Raw genomic sequence first — 16850 nt, forward strand, 5'->3', positions numbered from 1 at the left:
TTTTCATGCATAAAAAAATACTATGATGTAACGGATGAGAAAAGGAGATTAAGGCGTGCCTTTGCGTATTATACGCTCGAATAATCGTTGACGACGAAGAACGGGTCGAAACCTTTGACTTGTTTCCTTTGAACCCTTCGAATTCTCTCTTCCAAAACTTAAAGTGAAGTGCTGTGTGTGTTGTAGTTGGGAGAGGGTTTTTCAGAATTTTGGGAGTGGGGAGGCGTGAGTTCTTTGATGAAAAAGTGAAGGGTTTTGTGATTCTTTGCACTTTAAATACTAATCTAACCACTAAGTAGGCTTTAGGCCTATTAAGCCCCAAAATTCAAGCTCATTAGTTAAATTAGGATTTAATAAAATATTAACCAAAGTTTTGATTAATTAAATATGTGAATTTATTAGCCGCGTTGCCAAAAAGTTCGTATTTTAGTTGAAAACTAACACCGATAAAATTTTCGTCCCGGCGTATAAAATTGCTTCAAAACCCTTTATTTTCAAAAATACTTAAAAGCATCGACCATCTTTTAAATAATTAAAAATAATTATTTAAAAAATATTTTACGTTTTCTTCAGCCCTCGGTCCCCGTTCCTCGATCGTCACTTGAATATTCCTTTTAAAATACATTTTAATGCAACCATGAAGAAAAATATATTTTAAACATACAAATATGCACAACATAATTAATTTAATGCAATTAAAACAATTAACTAAAATACAAGAGAATTTAATAATTGCATGCATGTGGTTTACGTGAACCTTTAAATTTTCGTGGCGTTACACGACAAATTTTCTAATTTTTCATTTAAGTTTGTGAAGCCTAAATGAGCAGAATTTAGATGTATAACAATATAATTTTTCTCTTGTTCTTATTCTTTTCTTCCTTGCTATAGTCTATCTTCGGTTTGATCAATCCTTGACACTTGGAAACTATAAAATCTAACTTAACACAATACAAACGGAATCAAAAATTCGAAGTTGATACCATTCTGTTGAAATTAACAAATACACTACCAATGATTCAAACAGACTATTTTTGCACATTTTATCAAACATTTAAGAGCAATGAATAATGGTGCAAATAAAACTTGATGATTAAATTACGATTACATCAAACTTAAAAATATCTTTACAATACAAAAAATAAATGATGTGGGAAAAGCAATGTTTTATTCATCGAGCATAAACTTGGATTTCAAAATAAGAAAACAATAAAATAAATGTAAAACCAACCTCAATTATCGAACAGAGTGTCACCCGTAGTGTTAAAAGTTAAGCAAACCACAAATTATCCGTTTGAGGAACCATCTGCATTCAAACTCATAAGTAAAACAAATTTAATCACAATAAAAGTTTTGAAAGTGAATCTAAATTATTCAATTTAGAACTGAAGGAGATCAAGAAATAAAGTGAAAAGATACCCACCAAATTACATGATTGTTATGTACATTTAGTTAATTACTCTCTCCCCCAACATAATATCATCCACCATAAGTAAAATGATTCTATAGAACCCGTTGCTCTTCAATGAACAGAGCCATATATGAGCCAAGTTATCTAAGGAAAGATACTGGAGAAATTTTTCTAAGAAACTCATTTTTAATTTTAATTCAAAATATATATATATATATATATCAAAAAATTATAAGGTGATAATATAGTTTAATTATTTTTCGAACAAAATATTGCAGAAAATTAGAATAAATTTCGGATCTCATTTTATGGCTCTATTTGTCATTCTTTACCAACAAATAAGTGAGATAAATTACGAATTCGATATTGAATCATTCAGATGGAAATTCGGAAATTGGATCATCTAAATCAACAAAGAAATCACTAAAAAACCATACAAATGATGTCCATTGATATATATATATATATATATATATATATATATATATATAATCCAGACAACATTTCCATTTGAATTAAACGTGTAATTGTTTAGGGAGAAAAAATATAAAAAAAAATAAATAGACGATGATCGCGAATCAAACCCATGTAAATCTTCACATACATTACTCGAGCAGTCGCCAATAATTTCCATCCTACAATAACCAACCATTCAATCCAAATTGGGAAAAAAATTGAATTCAATACCTTTCAGTATGTTTACAAATGTATACCTCAGCTTCAGGAGAAATTGCCCCCTCCTTGGGCCCACAATCCACAATCGTCAGCCGATTCTTTTGAACATGAACCAAGTTCAGATCCAAACCAACCGTATGTTGCAGCGGTCTACAATCACCGATCATTCACTCTTCGGGGATCTGCCATTGACGATCATATAATTGACTTCGATAGTTCTGATTTTTTGTAGTGAGAGAAGGAATTGAAGAAGAGGAGAAATGGGAAATCACGTTTTGATTTTATGCGGCTCTTGGTTTGCGAGGGAAGAAAGTGTCTGATTTGGTGGGAACCCTAACAACGTCATGTGAGTGAAGGGTAATACATGCAGTTCATAAAACAGACCAAGACACCACTCAGTTAGTATTAGGTGTTTAACTTTAATGAAATAGTAAAAGAATAATAATTTAGTAAGATTGTAAGGTTTTTTTGTTAGGTTTATTAAATTATAACAGTAATTTTTTTTTATTTTACGGAAAAATATAGCGACAGAAATCATATGAAAAACGGTCGCTAATTAATGACGAAAAGCATATTAAACACCGTCGCTAACTAGCGACAGAAAATGAGTAACCGTCGCTAGTTTGCGACGGAAATCATATGAAAAACAGTCGCTAATAGCAATGGTTTTATAAAAACCGTAACGGTTTATTTTAGAAAAATCGTCGCAAAATTTAGTTTAACAACGATTTTTCAATGCTACGACAATGGTTTTTCACCATCGTCTTTAGACGTCTACAACAACGGTTTTTCACCGTTGTCTTTGAACGCACCATTTAACCACAGGGCCTTTAACAACGGTTTTACAAGACCTACGACAACGGTTTTCCACTATCGTCTTTGACGTCTACGACAACGGTTTTTCATTGTTGTCTTTGAGCGCACCCTTTAACCACATGGGCTTTAATAACAGTTTTATTTGATCTACGACAACGGTTTTTGACCGTTGTCTTTTGCCTTTTTTTGTAGTGATTCTCAAAACGTGTAAAGAACTAGCTGAAATTAATAACCTGAATTTCAATAAATTTGCAGGAGCGTTTGTGCCAAATTGAACAGTTAGATCGAGCTTATATTTGGAAAACATGTTCACAAAGGAGTTAACTATATCGTGAACGCTGAACATCGGGTTTGGGATTCATTTGGACAAGTTTATGGACGAAAACAATAGATATGTCATTTTCAACTACAATCTGAGAAGTTTTTTTGTGGAGTCTATATACAAAAAATTTTAAAAAAAATCGTTGGATGTTGCTGAATTTCTGGATATGATGTTACGAACATAGGTTCATCTATTTTGAAGGTAGAGATTAGATTTTGAGTGCTAGAGCGATGAAAATAACTTCTCAAACTTGACATAACTTTGCCTTGAAAATTCTTCGAAAATGATGCAGAACCTTGATGATACTAATCTCGAATTTAAGGTGTTGGAGATTAGCAAATTTTTGAGAATGACATGAATGTGTATTTATAGCTGGAGTGGACATTTAAATAAATATATCATATTCATATTTAAATTTTGAATATAGATCGAGATAGATTTTGATCCAGAAATTTAAATTTTGGTTGTGGATAAATAAGATCGGGATCTTCTTATCTAGTAAATAATTCATCTTGAATTATACATCTTGTACTCAAATTTCAAAATTCTGATCACGGTCTCTTTATCTTGTAAATAATTTATCTCGAAATATATATCTTTATTAATGGACACCAATTTCGAAATTAATGTATTTATCTGTTGAAGTTTCGAATCTTAGACAAAATCCCAAACATGAAAACTTATCCAGTAAAATATCATGTATTTAAAAATATCGAGTTTGAAAATTTGCGGGTTTTACGAAGTAATTTTAGTTATTTAGTAATTAATTAATATCATATTGTATTGACTAATCAAATAAATTCATAAATTCAGCTACCTCAAAAACGAATTATGCGGAAGGAAGAACTCATAACAAAAATAATTATTCACGCTCCTAAGATGGTGTCTGAGTTGATTGAAGTAGGTGAACGTTTAACTAATGGTTAGAAGTTTGATTCTTCACACCACCTTCTCGGGAGATCCTGTCGTACACGACTTACCCAGTGTTGTTTATCTGGTTATTATATTGTGTTAGCCCAAATGTTTACCTAATTCGCACAGAAAAGTAGCGGTTATAGATTTCGACGTCATCAAAATAATAACAATAATAGTAACTCCTCACAATTTTTTATTGCAAGTAAAAAACACAATATCAGAGCTTTTGATTTTAATGGAAAAATTGTTGAGATGAATCCAAATGGATTTAAATTTCAAGAAAAATAAAAATATGAATCATATTTTACCTAAATTTTCCTAGTTATATTTATAATTTAGAGAATTATTATAGATTTATATAATAATCTTCCAAAAAAATTATTATGGTATAACGATCAAAATTATTGATTTAGCAAGCTGACTCAAATGGAGCAAGAAAAAATATTATGTTAGTGAGGTTATTTGTTTATCAATTATAATTTATAAATGTTTTATTGTATACATATTGATTTCTGCCGTGCAATAGAAATAGATAATTTACTTTAATTTTTAACTATTGCATCTTAATCTGTACATTCTTAAAAACATTATTCATGTGTAATTGTAAATTAATTATCAACACTAAAATTGTAAAGTTCAAAGTACGATAACATAATTCAACTGTATGCAAATCTAAGAAAAATAGAAAATACTTAAATAAATTATTTTAATTATATTTATTAAATGTGGTAGGCATGTTTACATGTTTAAAATAGAGTTTTCTATTAGGATGCATAAAACTGTATTTTTAAAAGTTATTCGAGACGCGATCGAGAAACGGAGACCGGTGACCATAAAAGGAAAATATTTTTATTAAATGATTATTTAAATTATTTAATATATATTTTATATATGATATTTTTGAAAATGATGCTTTTGAGATGTTTTTACACGTCGAGTCATATTTTAATTCCGGTAATTGTTTTTTGACGAAAATAAGAAATTTTTGGGAACTCGGCTAATATTTTCGATAACTTTCCTAAACAAATATTTTACCTACACTATAATGGGCTTAACGGGCTTATTATAATAAGGTTATTGGACCTAAAATCCTATCCAATTATTTATATCAAATTATGGAGTTTTTAAACCACAAAACACTTCAACCACATGTTTAAAACACTAGAAACCTAGGGCTTTTGCTCTCTCCATCAGCAGCACACACACACGCGCGTTTTTTTGAGGCAAAGCCACGTGAAGTTGAAGGGAAATTTCAGCAAGCTTCCTCCCCCGTCTCTCAGCAACGTCCCTCGCGCCAAGGATTGTCTTTCGTGCGTGAAATACGCAAAGGCACGCCTTAATCTTCCTTCACTCATCGTTCATGCCATATTATTTGTGTTTAATCATCTATGCATGAAAAAGATGATGCTCTTTCAATTATTTCTGTTTTTATGGCATATACATGGAAAATAATGTTTTTTCTTGCATAATTCTTCATGTTATTAATTGACAAAGGGGCTGTCATGGTAGGGCCATTAGAAGATATAAATTTCAGAGGGTTTAGGAGCCCAAGATGGGGCTGTACAAGGGTTGGAGTGTGAAGGGAAAATATGATAGAAAATTTGGGTTCATAAGGCTAGGGCACGACTTTTGGGAAGTAAATAGATAAGTGGTTGTGCAGAGGCTGCTTTCCAGGTGAGGGGCTGAGCTCATGAGGGTCCTAGACACGATCCATGGTGGTCCAAGGATGGCTGGTGGGTCGAGGAAGGTAGGCGCATGGCTAGGGCTCAATCTAGCCTTGCACGGGTGTGCTTGGATTGCACCATGCATGTCCCCGTGCATGGAGCATTATGGTTGGTCCAAAAGCTTTTGTAGGGTGTGTTCTAGGTCCTCAGATGGTTGGTTAGGGTCTGGACACGATGATTAGGACCTAGGCTTGAAGGAACCCATGGTATGATAAGCTAGGATTTGATCAATTTGTGCAGAAAATTCAGTAGATATTCTAAGATATTTCAATGGTCTTAAATGGTTTGAATTGCGTTGTATAGGGATATGGTTAGGTGTTGTTAAGTGAAGATCGTTTGCTGAGCATCTTTTGGATGCTTCAAACAAAATATTATCCAATTAGCTGCAATAGCTCGTGTTCTAAGAATATTAACACCGATGAATTAAATCGAGTTTCGTTAAAAACTAAGCGGAAGAAACTCGAAGTAATCCTTCGTGAAGAAAACTGTTATATTAGAAAACGTTTTAACTTAGGTAAACTAAATAACAAAAAAGGGTATATTAGTTTTTGCATTAATCAGTTCATTTATGGTGACAACTGAACTGACGGATACTCCTACTGATCCAAACAGTTTGAAAACAATAGTTAATCAGTTAAATACACAAGATATGTTTATCGATGTTTGGAGACTTCAACTACTCCTGCGTCACCCCTTCTACCGCCTCGGGTAGGATCCACTAAAAGACTTTGATTTATACAACTCTTTTTATAAATCCACTCAGCTAAGACTTGCACTATTGCCTAAACTGAACTCCTAGCAACGACTGAAGGCAGCACCTTCCAGCCAACACTTTTTTAACGTCTATGTGGCAAAGACTACATACACAAGTTTAACGTCTTTGTGCAAGATTGTATTTGAGTGGTTAAGAGAATTTGTGTGTAAGAACTAAACAAGGATGTTCTCACACACTGAGGGAAAATGACTTCTAAACTAAGCAGATAACAAGTTAAAGTGTCCCTCTGAGCTGAATGCTTCTGAAAGCAGATATGCAATGTGTGCCCTTTCTTTTATCTCTTGAAGAAGCTTGTTGTATTGAATCTCGTTCTTATTCTTCAGCTTCTTCTTGTGGTATTCTTTCTTGTTTGAGTCTTCATTGATCTTCTCTTTATATAGGCAGGAAAAATGAACGTACAGTGAGACTCATTTATTGTATCCGTTGCATCTTGAATTCATTTCTTGGACTTTATGTCTCGACTTTTCGACTGCCTGATAAGCACGAATTTTATAGCGTTTTAAAGACTTTATTTTGTCGTATTCGTTCTTATCTGGCGTTCTTATTCGAGTTTTGCACTTACTTCGTGTTATTATTGCTGTTTGCAGGTTTGACCAAAAGATGATAAAAGCCAAAGAAAAGAAAGAAAAGTCAAGCTTCGCAATGCCATGTCAGAAATACCCGAAAAAATAGGAAAATGGCACAAAGAGAGCACCCGGACCTATGAACGGACCCGTGTATGGGTCTGTGTCCTAAAAATCCCAAGGGAGGAAATTCACGAGCACACCAACGGACCCCTACACGGGGTCTGTGTCCAGCAATATACGAGAAGGAAATTAGCGTTCGTAGACGAACCTTGTTCCGGACCCCGTGTTCAGCATCGGCCTTGAGAAGACAATTTGCGCACCAACATGGACCTTTACTCGGATCCCTACACGGGGTCCGTGTCCACTGTTTCCCGGAGAGAAAATTTAATCGAGTCTACACGGACCCCAATCCAGAGACATGCACGGGGTCCGTGTAAGTGATATCATATTCAAAATTTTGCGCAGATTCGATGGAGATTTGAAAAGAAAATAAAAGGAGGAAAACCTAGACGGCCTTAGGGGACGTATTATTCATTCAGAAAGAGAGAACTTTTGGACCTTGGAAGACGGCGACGGCTTGAAAGAACGAGAGAAAAAAAACCGCGCAATTTATACGCAAGATCCTCGCACCATTACTGAGATTTGCTCTTCTCTCGTTTTCTTATTTTCATTCATGAATTTGAATATTTGATTTTCTTCTAGTCTTGAATTTATGGAGTAATTTTTCTTGTGATCGGGACCCAATAGGGACAAACTATTGATTTTGTTCGTTCATTGGATTATTTGATTTATGAATTAATTTTATGTTATTGATTAATGTTGGCATAATTTTCGTGCTTTTAATCTGGCCAATTACTTGCATGTTTGTTGTTTGATCTTGACTCAAAAGAGAATAGATTAAATTTAGCTTCAAAAATATCAATCAACACACGGTTAAATCGAGTAGAAATAGTATTCGGTTTCAATGTGCGATTTTAGGCGACAGTTGTGATTCCATCGTTGAATAATGCGTTTTTGTTTGATTAAATTCAATTAGAAATAATTGGACTGTTAAATGAAAATAGGATTATAAATTCTAGAAATAGATTTATAGTTAATTCAGGGAATTTTATCGTGGCATCGAATAATTTGTGGTTGATTAATTCCAATGCATGATAATAATCAAAGTTTGGACCGTTGTGTGTTCCCGATCATTTTATTAAATTTGAAAATATCCCAAGTTTCATCATGTCCTGCAAAGTCGAGGGCAGTTAATAATTTAGCATAATTTAATTTAATTTCACTAGTTTAAATTATCATCAAATCAGTTATTATTGTTATTATTATTTGCCTAGATTAAATCGAGTAATTTAAATCTTAGTATTTAAATAATAGTCTCTGTGGGATCGATACTTGGACTTTTCGTCCAATTACTATAACTTGACCTAGTCCGCTTGCTAGAATTTTTCTCGACCGAAATCGTCGGTCAAGTTTTTGGCGCCGTTGCCGGGGACTATTTGTTTAAAATTAGGATAAATTATTTATTTGAGACTAGGCATTTATTTATTAATTCTTTTTGTTAATTTTTAAATTTTGAGAATTTTAATTAATTTTATTTCAAATTTTTTTGTTTTCTTTGGAGCTTGAATTGTGCACTTGAATTCTGATTGCAGGAGTCTAGCTCGTGTTATATGAGCCATGCTCAAGGGGTTGAAAATCTAGTGTCACTTGATCTAGAGATTGAAAGCACTCTCCGCCGCATCCGTAGAGCTCGAAAGAACAACAACTTGGCCCTTGAATTCGAATCTGAGGAGGAATCTGAAATCGAATTTAAACCAGAATTTAAAGATATGGCCGGGGAAGAGGATAATTGTACTTTAATGGAGCTTCATCGGCCAGCGTTTGGAGGATATGGTTCTAGTATTATCCGCCCTACAATTCAGGCGAATACATTCGAACTAAAGCCGGCCGTCATCCAGATGATTCAACTCCAAGTCAAATTTGGAGGATCACCATCTGAAGATCCCAATGCACATCTGGAGAACTTTCTGTCAATCTGTGATACAATCAAGTGAAATGGGGTGAGTACTGATGCCATTTAACTCAGACTGTTTCCATTCTCCCTGCAAGGAGAAGCTATGGATTGGCTTCGAGACCTTCCCGCTGCTTCTATTACTACATGGGATGAGTTAGTCGAAGTATTCATGCACAGGTATTTTCCCCCAACCAAGATTACACAGTTGAGAAATGAAATCACATCATTTAGACTAGAGAGATGGGGAGTCAGTTAATTCAGCATGGGCAAGGTTTAAAAGATGTTGTGAATGTGCCCGAGACATGGTTTTTCGATAGGCCAGCAGGTTGAGACGTTCTACTACGGGGTGGACCCATCTGTGCGATCTATGCTTGATGCAAGCAGCCAACGGTAGCTTTTACAGGAAAATGCCAACCGCAGCGCTTGAAATCATATCAAATATGGCAGAAAGCAATGTGGGCTGGCAAGACAATCGAAGGGAGAAGAAAGTCGGATTCCTTGAGATGGATGCTTTGACAGCGATCACATCAAAGCTTGATGGATTGATACATCAGATGGCATAGTTGCAAGCAAATAAATCATTACCAGTCAAGCCAGTGAATCAAATTCAGGGAAATACTGAGGTAGTTGGTGGATCATCTAATGAAATTCCATTCATGTTAGATATGTCTTGTGAGGGAATACAGTGTTTTGGAGGGGACTCAGTGAATTATGTGGGAAATCAGGGTCGACAACAATATAATCCATATAGTTTCTCATATAATCCGGGCTGGAGAAATCATCCGAATTTTGGGTGGAGGCAGTCAGAAAATACTGTTGAGCAACCATATTCAATCCTCCACAGCATCCTACACAACAAAAGCCTCCTCAGCAACCACCTAAAACTCCGCAAGGTACTGGACCTTCTATGCCACCCGGTTTCAAGCCACAAGATAGCAAGTCGAATCTTGAGGATATGCTAGCCAAGTACATAGCCGGGAATGAGATGAGATGGCAAAATCATGATGCAATGATGCAAAGAGTGGAGACTCAACTAGGGCAGTTGGCGACACAAATGGTTACACGAGCTCCGGGTTCACTACCTAGTGACACGGAAAAGAATCCAAAAGGTGTCAATGCAGTCACAGTGACATCTTCCTTGAAGCAGGAAATAGTTGATGTTAAGAAAAATGTGAAAGGAAAGGGGTCATCCAAGCAAGAGCCCGAGGACGCAAGGAAAGCAAGTAAGCTTCTAAACTCAAATCCAACTGTTGATATTAATTCACTCCAGTTTCCCCAAATAGCAAAGCAACTGCAACTGCAACTGGATACTCAATTTTCAAAATATCTTGAAATTTTCAAAAAATTGCACATAAATATCCCGTTTGCAGAGGCTTTAGCTCAAATTCTCTCATATGCAAAATTTCTTAAAGAAATTCTAACAAACAAGATGAAACTAGTGGATTTTGAGACAGAGAAGTTTTCGGAGGAATGTTCTGCAATTTTACAAAATAAGTTGCCTCCAAAAGCTAAGGATCCAGGTAGCTTCTCTATTCTTGTACCATAGGGAATTCATTTTTTGGTTAAGATTTATGTGATTTGGGTGCAAGCATTAATTTAATGCCTTATTCATGTTTCGAGAAGCTAGGAATTGGTGAAGTTAAACCTACTACAATTTCCCTACAATTGGCCGATAGATCTATTAAATACCCTAGGGGAGTAGTAGAAGATGTTTTAGTGAAGGTTGACAAGTTTATTTTCCCAGTGGACTTTGTTGTGTTATATATGGAAGAGGATCGTGAGATTCCTCTTATTTTAGGAAGACCGTTTTTAGCCACTGGGAAGGCTCTGATAGATGTACACAAGGGTGAGTTGGTTTTGAGATTGAATGATGAGAGTGTAGTGTTTAATGTTTTTCAATCTATCAAATATCCTAATGATACATCTGACTGCTTTAGAATTGATGCTACTGACGAGTTTGTTGAGTATGGGTTGCAGGAATTACTTGGTGAGGATCCTTTGGTAGTTTGTATGATCAATTCAAGCCCACAAAAATTGGGAAATCAAGAGCTAGACGAATGTATTCATTATCTGGAAGCAGGCAGACCGATTTCAAAAACGGTAAACTCTAGGATTGGGGAGCTTGGGCATGTCCCATGACCTTTAAAATCATCCATTGAAGAAGCCCCAATCCTAGAGATGAAACCTCTTCCTTCGCACTTAAAATATCTATTTTTACTTGATAATGATAAATTGCCAGTGATAGTTTCCTCTACTTTGACAGATACAGAAGAAGAGAAGCATTTGCGAGTTCTGAGAGATAATATCAAAGCCATAGGTTGGAGTATTGCAGACATCAAAGGGATCAGTTCATCCATGTGCATGCACAAAATTCTGATGGAGGCTGACCACAAGACATCTACCCAACCTCAAAGGCGTCTAAACCCAGCTATGCAAGAGGTAGTAAAGAAAGAGGTGATAAAGCTACTGGACGCAGGTATTATTTACCCGATTTCTGATAGTAGGTGGGTAAGTCCAGTACAAGTTGTTCCGAAAAAAGGTGGGATCACTGTAGTGAAGAATGAAAACAATGAGTTAATTCCTACCAGAACTGTTACAAGGTGGCGTGTTTGCATTGATTATAGAAAACTTAATGACGCCACCCGTAAAGATCATTTCCCCCTCCCATTTATTGATCAAATGTTGGAAAGGTTAGCTGGACATCCTTTCTACTGTTTCTTGGATGGTTATTCGAGTTATATGCAAATTCCTATTGACCCTGAAGATCAGGAGAAAACCACTTTTACATGTCCTTACGGGACATTTGCATATAAACGAATGTCATTCGGTCTATGTAATGCACCAACAACTTTCCAACGCTGCATGATGGCAATTTTTCACGACATGATTGAAGAGTTTATCGAAATATTCATGGATGACTTTTCTGTCTTTGGCTCTTTTTTTGATACGTGTTTGTTTAATTTATCTAAGGTCTTGGAGAGATGTGAAGAGTCAAATCTGGTCTTAAATTGGGAAAAATGCCACTTCATGGTGAGAGAGGGAATAGTGTTGGGGCACAAAATTTCTGAAACTGGGATTGAAGTTGATAAGGCCAAAATTGAAGTGATAGAAAACTCCCAGCCCCAACCAACATCAGAGGAGTGCGTAGTTTCTTAGGCCATGCAGGGTTCTATAGGCGCTTTATAAAAGATTTTTATTGCATTGCTAAGCCACTGCAAATTTGCTGATAAAATATGTGCGCTTTGATTTTTCTGATGAGTGTGTGCTGGCATTTCAAGTTTTGAAGGAGAAATAATCACCGCACCTGTGATGATAGCACCTGACTGGGGGTCGCCATTTGAGGTGATGTGTGATGGAAGCGACACAGCTCTAGGGGCAGTGTGAGGGAAAAATGCATCCATGTCATCTACTATGCTAGCATGACACTGTCTGCTGCCAAATTAAACTATGCCACAACAGAAAAGGAGCTTCTTGCTGTGGTTTTTGCTCTGGATAAGTTTAGATCATATCTGATAGGGAGCAAAGTTGTAGTGCACACCGATCATTCAGCATTGAAATATTTGGTGGCTAAAAAAGATGCAAAACCAAGACTAATTCGCTGGATTCTTCTGTTGCAGGAATTTGACTTGGAAATAATCGATAAGAAGGGAACAAAGAACCAAGTTGCTGACCATCTCTCGCGTCTGGAGAATCCAAGTTCAGGTAAGGATATTATTCACGATGATTTCCCGGATGAACAACTTTTTGAGATCAACAGTTTACCCTGATATGCCGATTTCGTTAATTATCTATCCAGTAAGTACATTCCTCCCCATTTTACTTACCAGCAAAAGAAATTTTTTTTTCTCAGATTTGAAATATTATTTGTTGGAGGATCCTTATTTGTTTAGAATATGTGCAGATGGCATAGTCCGTAGATGTATTCCCCGGGAAAAGGTAAGTGAAATTTTGTTTCATTGTCATGCTGGTCCGGCTGGAGGCCATTTTGGGGCAACTAGAACTGCGTCAAAAGTCCTCAAGTCTTGTTTTTATTGGCCTACTCTATTTAAGGACGCGCATTAATATGTTACAAAATGTTCAAATTGTCAACGCACAGGTAATATCTCTAGAAGACATGAATTACCTCTCAATAATATTTAGGTGTGTGAGATTTTTGATGTATGGGGTATCGATTTCATGGGTCCGTTCCCTGTCTCTTTTGGGAACAAGTATATTTTGGTGGCTGTTGATTACGTGTCTAAGTGGGTAGAAGCACTTGCATGCAAAACTAATGATTCTAGGATTGTCGTTCAATTTCTCATGAAAAATATTTTCTCACATTTTGGCACACCTAGAGCCATTATTAGCGATGGGGGTAACTCACTTTTGCAATCGTCAGTTTGACAGTCTGTTGGCTAAGTATGGGGTCCGACATAAGGTGGCCACACCTTATCATCCTTAAACTAGTGGCCAAATCGAGGTATCAAACAGAGAACTTAAACGCATTCTTGAGAAGAATGTCGGTGCTTCAAGGAAAGAATGGTCTAGAAAACTCGACGATGCACTTTGGGCTTACCGAACTTCATTTAAAACCCCCATTGGCATGTCCCCGTTTAGACTATTGTATGGGAAGTCATGTCACCTACCTGTTGAACTTGAACATAGGGCTTATTGGGCTACTAAATTTTTGAACTTTGATGCTAAAGCCACAGGTGACGAGAGAGCGCTGCAACTGAATGAACCGGATGAGTTTAGGTTGGATGCGTATGAGAATGCCAAGCTTTACAAGGAGAAAACCAAACGCTGGCATGATCAGAACATCGTTCATCGAGAATTTGTGGTGGGACAACTGGTATTGTTATACAATTCTCGATTGAAGTTGATGCCTGGTAAGTTGCTTTCACGGTGGTCAGGATCATACACCATCACGCAAGTTTTCCCCTATGGGACAGTGGAGATCACTAGTGAAGCAACCGGAGCATTCAAGGTGAATGGGCATAGGCTGAAGGTTTATCATGGTGGTACAATGCCCGATGAGCCGACCACTGTGGATCTGCAGGATCCAAACTGAATACAGGATGTAAAGTTAGGCTATCGACTATAAATTTAGCGCTTGCTGGGAGGCAACCTAGTGTTTAGTTTTTATTTTTCTTTAATCTTTTATTTTAATTTTCTTTCTTTCTCTCTTTCTGTTTTATGCATATCTCGTGAGCTAATCTCAGAAATTGGTGGTGCAGGTAATTTATTCACCGGCGATGGGATGTCTCAAGTGTTGTGATTCTATTAGGACGAGCAGATTCAGAACGTCAAATAGGGCAGGGAAGTTTATGTACAATTCTTGCATCTTGTGTGCTTGATTGAGTTTCAATATTGATGTGTAGATTTATAGAATTGTACATCCCTGGCTTAGCATATATATTTTGGTTCATCGTGCATAGGTTAATTTAAAAAAAAAAATTCACTTTGTTGCCCCGAGATCACACGGATCCTCATCCAGACCCCTACACTGGGTTTGTGTCTAATTCTCCCAAAAATTTTAAAAATTCCGAACCTAGCCTGACCCTCTCACGGACCCATACATGGGGTCCATGTCGACGCTTTCAGATTCTTCCGATTTCGCGAAACAACACGGACCCATACACGGACCCCTACACGGGGTCCGTGCCTTCTATTTTTCGAACAGATTCAGATTAAGAATCGCGACTTCTTCCTCTAAAAACCTAACCTCAGCCGCCGCCTCCAGCCGAAACCTGCCGTCCCGCCGCCACTACCACCATATCCCCATACCAGCACCACCTCCGGCCGTGCCGTTACCTCTCATACACCATCTTCAACATTGAGAGCCTTTTAAAGTTCATTCCACACCACCAGCTGCGCCGCCCTACTCTGGTCGTCAGCCACCATCATCCACGGTTCGATAACCTCCCATTCTCTCTCTGGTAAGCGTGGCTTCCCCTTCCATCCCATAGGAATATTTCATGTTCGTCCGGTTATCGTGAGTATTGGTTTCGGTTGTTGGGTGATATTTTTCGAATTGTTGACTGTTTGGAATTTGATTGTGTCAAGGATTGCATTGTTATTAATTGAGTTCATCTTCGGGATATTATGTTGTTGAGCACGTTGATGTTGGATTAATTGGCTTTGTATGCTGTATTTCGGTTGATTGGATATCGGACTTTGATCGTGCAAAAGTTTATTTGTTCCAATTTTGCGGAAATCAGTGGTTGGGTTTTTCGGATTGATTGGTTTGATTGTGAGGATTGGTTTGTTGGAGTATTCGGATATATTTGCGTGAATCAAAATGCCTCCTCGAAAACAGAGCAGCAAGCGTGCACGAAGCAGTGCTTCCTCACCCTCGGGGTCCGCCAGGTTGCCATTTGATTCCTTAAGGTTCACCTACCGAGAGAATTTCGATTGGTACTCGGCGCTTCGTGGGAACTCCGTCATTGTGGAACGTTTTATTCATCCGCGGATTGACCACGAGGTGCCACGGGGACCCCTTCTAGACATCGCCGGACCGTACTACCCTGACTTGGTCTGGAAGTTTTACGCGAATGTGGAGGAAAAAGAGACGATCGGGATGCAACACCTCCGTACGTACGTCAAGGGGACTACTATTGATTTGACTAGCGATTATCTGGCCACTATTCTGAATGTCCCTAATGACGGGCCGCCGGTGGTCTTCAATCAGGTGGATATCTTCCTGTCGGACATCACTTTCCGGATCCCTGAGGCTCGGCGCCGGCTCCATTACCGCACATCTCTTACCGGCTCCCGCTCCAGTGTCCTCTCGACGTCCCTCCCGTTGCTGGATCGCCTCATCTGTTACTTCACGGGGGCGAATATCATTCCAAGGAAAGCCGGGAACAACGAGGTCCGCCATATGGATCTCTATATCATTGAAAAGGTGTTGAATGGTTTGGGGGCCATTCCTTCTATTCCAGTGGCGTCGATCATACTTTCCCATATGCACTCTGTCGCCCACATTGACCCCACGAAGAATAGGACACCTTATGCTCCCTTACCTATCATCATTTCCAGGATCTTGGCGGCCCATGGCATCGATCTCACTGGTGAGACCTCCCTCATGCCCACCTCTACACAGATGCTCACCCCCCAGGCCATGCAGGGCATGTACTTCATTTTCAGACAGGGGGCTTGGTACCGTAATCCAGGGAGTCGACATATCAGTCCCCATCCACGTGACCCACCAGTGCCTCTCCCTACCATTGATGAGCGAGCCTGGGAGGATCGTGTGGAAGAAGAAGCGGCATTGGATGCCCGGGCTGGACCTCAAGCTGGTTTGCCCCCTCGACAGCGCGTCCCGAGAGGTACACGTCATGTTTTCTCATCCTTATTTGATTGCATGGACGACATATGCACTCGATTGGCTCGCATTGAGCAACATTCAGACGATGCCTATGCACCACCTTGGGACAAATCCGTACTTGATGGCTTGGAGGACTTGGAGCTGGGATCAGATGATGAGTAGTTAGGCTCTTTTTATTCTAGGACTTGTGGAGGACTTTTTCGCTTCTCTAGATTTGCGCATTTCATTCTGTTATTGTATTGATGTTATGGGACATATTATTTATGTTTATTCTCCTTTGGCTGTATCCGTGTGCTTGAGTGTTTCTTTTTCCTATTCCCTTG

The 16850-nt window shown here is 37.8% G+C and overlaps 1 protein-coding gene and 1 long non-coding RNA gene across 3 annotated transcripts; one reads left to right on the forward strand and one right to left on the reverse strand.

Moving 5' to 3' along the window:
- Window positions 1-783: 783 nt before the first annotated feature.
- LOC142518450 (uncharacterized) lies at window positions 784-2403 on the reverse strand. Of its 2 annotated transcripts, none has more exons than XR_012813551.1 (3): window positions 2125-2403; window positions 2016-2046; window positions 784-1306 (listed from the first exon to the last, which is right to left on the reverse strand). It is a non-coding gene; the product is annotated as an uncharacterized LOC142518450 (long non-coding RNA). The 2 variants fall into 2 exon arrangements; XR_012813550.1 differs by having other exon boundaries at window positions 1996-2046.
- Window positions 2404-12637: 10234 nt separating this feature from the next.
- On the forward strand, window positions 12638-14268 carry LOC142506493 (uncharacterized). The gene is made up of 4 exons (XM_075619468.1): window positions 12638-12920; window positions 13069-13154; window positions 13359-13591; window positions 13665-14268. The coding sequence occupies exons 1-4, from the start codon at window positions 12638-12640 to the stop codon at window positions 14266-14268; spliced, it is 1206 nt and encodes a 401-aa protein (XP_075475583.1).
- Window positions 14269-16850: the final 2582 nt, after the last annotated feature.

This window comes from Primulina tabacum, chromosome 1 (genome assembly GCF_025594145.1).
Source record: "Primulina tabacum isolate GXHZ01 chromosome 1, ASM2559414v2, whole genome shotgun sequence".
Classification (NCBI taxonomy): domain Eukaryota; kingdom Viridiplantae; phylum Streptophyta; class Magnoliopsida; order Lamiales; family Gesneriaceae; genus Primulina; species Primulina tabacum.

What these genes read in the sequence shown, in the direction of transcription:
- LOC142506493 (XM_075619468.1), top strand. Translation starts at nt 12,638, where the DNA reads ATGACACTGTCTGCTGCCAAATTAAACTATGCCACAACAGAAAAGGAG. An exon ending in TCTGGAGAATCCAAGTTCAG is followed by an intron (nt 12,921 to 13,068) that starts GTAAGGATATTA and finishes TTTTTTTCTCAG; the next exon opens with ATTTGAAATATTATTTGTTG. An exon ending in GGTAACTCACTTTTGCAATC is followed by an intron (nt 13,592 to 13,664) that starts GTCAGTTTGACA and finishes TCCTTAAACTAG; the next exon opens with TGGCCAAATCGAGGTATCAA.